Below are 1,206 nucleotides of genomic sequence, written 5' to 3' on the forward strand. Positions count from 1 at the left end.
TGGATGTGAAGTCATTAGAGCTATGATTGAATGTAAAGATGATGGGCCAAATAAAAAAATAAGTGAGGTTTATAAGCCTTGGTGGGACTATGAGAAGATGGCAGCCGTCAAGCACAAGGGGAAATTGAGTCAAGCTGAGGGGTTCTTATGAGGAAGATACTACATTCTGAACAACCAGCCCCCAAAATAAGAACAGACCTATCAAGAAGGTACAAGGATGCAGGCTAAGTTGAACGTGAAGACTTGAGAGATACACACTTAAAAAGGAGTGCCAGAATTCCTGGCGGAGAAGGATGTTTGCTGGCAGAAAGTGGAGGGGAGAACTTTCAAAGATGAAAGGTGGCTGTCAAAACCATTGTCGAGGTTAACAAGGACATGTCCTGGACATGGCAGTCAGAAAGGACAGTGTTCTGAGGTGCGGCTCCTGGCACACTAGTCACAACTCCTCTGAGGGTATCCTGAATTCTCCCAAATCCTCAAAAGTTACCAAACGCAGATAAGATGTGTTCCTCCCACAAGTGTAGCTTTGAAGCAATGTCTTCAGAGAGAGGTGAATAGGTTTCAAACTTCTGACCTTGGAAGCTAGAGTCAGAGTTGCCTCCTCCAATCCTGTTTGGATCAGTCAAGCAGTTCCCTTCTACCTCAGGAGGTAGCTGGGGCTTCAAACATTTCATTTCAATTCCAGTTCCAGGAGCAGAATGGTTGAGGAAAACCTCTGGCCTAGCTGAAGATTGGAAAGATTTCCCACTCTGACGCCTTGACTTGGCTCGCCTGTTCTGGAACCATACCTGGAAGAGGGCAGGAAAAAAAAATGCTTTGAGTTGGAGTTCTTATGCTAGTCTTATGTACATTGATCATAATAATAAATTCCAGTTTAACATCCCTTGGTTCCCTGCTCCAGAGTATTACGGTTTTCAGAAACCACTTTGGTTGACAGAAGTTCAGAGCATCTAGCTTTCTCTGCCTCACCAGTCTTGGATGCAAAATTAAAATAATAATGCTTTTTTTTTTTTTTTTTTGCAGTTTCTGGCCAGGGCTGGATTTGAACCCACCACCTCCAGCATATGGGGCTGGCACCCTACTCCTTTGAACCACAGGCGCTGCCTGATAATGCTCTTTTTTGTTTTGTTTTTTTTTTTTTTTAGACAGAGCCTCAAGCTGTCCCCCTGGGTAGAGTGCCGTGGCATCACAGCTCACAGCAACCTC

At 44.5% G+C, this 1,206-nt stretch overlaps 1 protein-coding gene across 2 annotated transcripts in view; it reads right to left on the reverse strand.

Moving 5' to 3' along the window:
* Positions 1–368: 368 nt before the first annotated feature.
* The window catches only part of MIXL1 (Mix paired-like homeobox), a 4,100-nt gene continuing 3,262 nt past the window's right edge, over positions 369–1,206 (reverse strand). Inside the window, exon 2 of one of the 2 annotated variants that reach the window (XM_003790990.2) lies at positions 369–788. In XM_003790990.2, the coding sequence (XP_003791038.1) occupies positions 477–788 (312 nt within the window). In that variant the 3' untranslated portion in view covers positions 369–476. Of the gene's footprint in view, positions 815–1,206 lie in introns of both variants that reach the window. The other variant, XM_012805903.1, reaches the window with a different exon arrangement.

This window comes from Otolemur garnettii, unplaced genomic scaffold (assembly GCF_000181295.1).
Source record: "Otolemur garnettii isolate 467f Iridium unplaced genomic scaffold, OtoGar3 scaffold00045, whole genome shotgun sequence".
Lineage (NCBI taxonomy): Eukaryota > Metazoa > Chordata > Mammalia > Primates > Galagidae > Otolemur > Otolemur garnettii.